Source organism: Sinocyclocheilus grahami, unplaced genomic scaffold (genome assembly GCF_001515645.1).
Source record: "Sinocyclocheilus grahami isolate Dianchi unplaced genomic scaffold, SAMN03320097.WGS_v1.1 scaffold2392.1, whole genome shotgun sequence".
NCBI lineage: Eukaryota > Metazoa > Chordata > Actinopteri > Cypriniformes > Cyprinidae > Sinocyclocheilus > Sinocyclocheilus grahami.
Genome location: NW_015507571.1, coordinates 6932 through 8110, shown reverse-complemented (window position 1 = coordinate 8110; position 1179 = coordinate 6932). Strand labels below are relative to the sequence as shown.

The 1179-nt window shown below is 38.0% G+C and overlaps 1 protein-coding gene across 1 annotated transcript in view; it reads right to left on the bottom strand.

Moving 5' to 3' along the window:
- The window catches only part of LOC107574927 (ATP-dependent rRNA helicase rrp3-like), an 11793-nt gene extending 11438 nt beyond the window's left edge, over positions 1 to 355 (bottom strand). Inside the window, exon 1 of the mRNA XM_016261350.1 lies at positions 80 to 355. Within this exon, the coding sequence (XP_016116836.1) occupies positions 80 to 271 (192 nt within the window). The 5' untranslated portion in view covers positions 272 to 355. The remainder of the gene's footprint in view (positions 1 to 79) is intronic.
- Positions 356 to 1179: the final 824 nt, after the last annotated feature.

The window sequence follows — 1179 nt, the reverse complement described above, 5'->3', positions numbered from 1 at the left end:
GCGCTCTGACAGCTGCTAAAGATTCGGTCTAATGAATCGATTCTCTCAGACAGTGAACTGAGTCACGCGTGTTTCTCACCAGATCTCTGAAGCTCTTGTGTGTCTCTTCAGTGTTTGTGTCGTCTTCTGTCTCCTTGTCTGTCGTGTCGCTGTCGTCTTCTGTCGCCTGTGTGTTTGTCTTCTCTTCTGTTGTCTGTGTGGTGTTCTCCTCTTCGGCTGTATTTGTGTTTTTCTCCTCTTCATCGACAGACGCTTCTCTCTGATCCGCCATGTTTGCGGCGCGTCACCCACGTGTGCTGAAGCACCGCCCACAGCCGGAAGTGACGCAAGCACGCTCTGCGCAGCGAATATTGTGGATTTGTTTGAACTCTTCGATATGAATTATATGGAAATACTTTATATAATGACACAACCCCTACAGTGAAACTAGCAGACAGCAGGGTAAATATTTAATAGTACTAAACTTATAAAATTATAATTTTGGGGAACCGTTATGTGGCTTTGGTTCAAACTAAATACATATACTTTTACTCAATTATATTTACAAAAACACCTCCACTCTCCATTACAATTTCATGTAGGCTTAAAAGTGCATGTTATCGTGATTTAATCTCTTCCTAATGACTTAGAAAGAGTGTTTTATTTGTCTTAATGTGACCAACCAGCCAAATCACATGAACTGAACAGAGCTGTACATTAAACAGCCAATCACAACTGTTTCAGTGAGACAGTGTTTCAATAGTTCATCAACACATAAATGTCAAAATAATAAATAAACCTGCATGACTTTCTTCAGTAGATCAATTCAACTGGATGGCGACCAAGTCACAAATATGACCAAATGGCATCAGAACAGCGCTTCATACAGCTCATGTAATGTACCGGGTTTCATATTAAATATGAATATAATATAAATATAATGAATATAATATAGTTAAATATGTGTATATAGCACCATTAACAACAGCAGCAGCTGACCAATGTGCTTGACAGCATCAAATAAAATCAGTATATAGAACATCTAAATAAAAAAAAGTAAATAAATCACAGCTAAAAACCAAATTATATCGACATTTAAAAAATATAACAAAATACAAGAAATAAAGCCAGACTTGCCATCCCAAATCAAACAGAGGTGGATCATCAAGGGACACTGAAAGCGATGCAGAAGCAATGCGT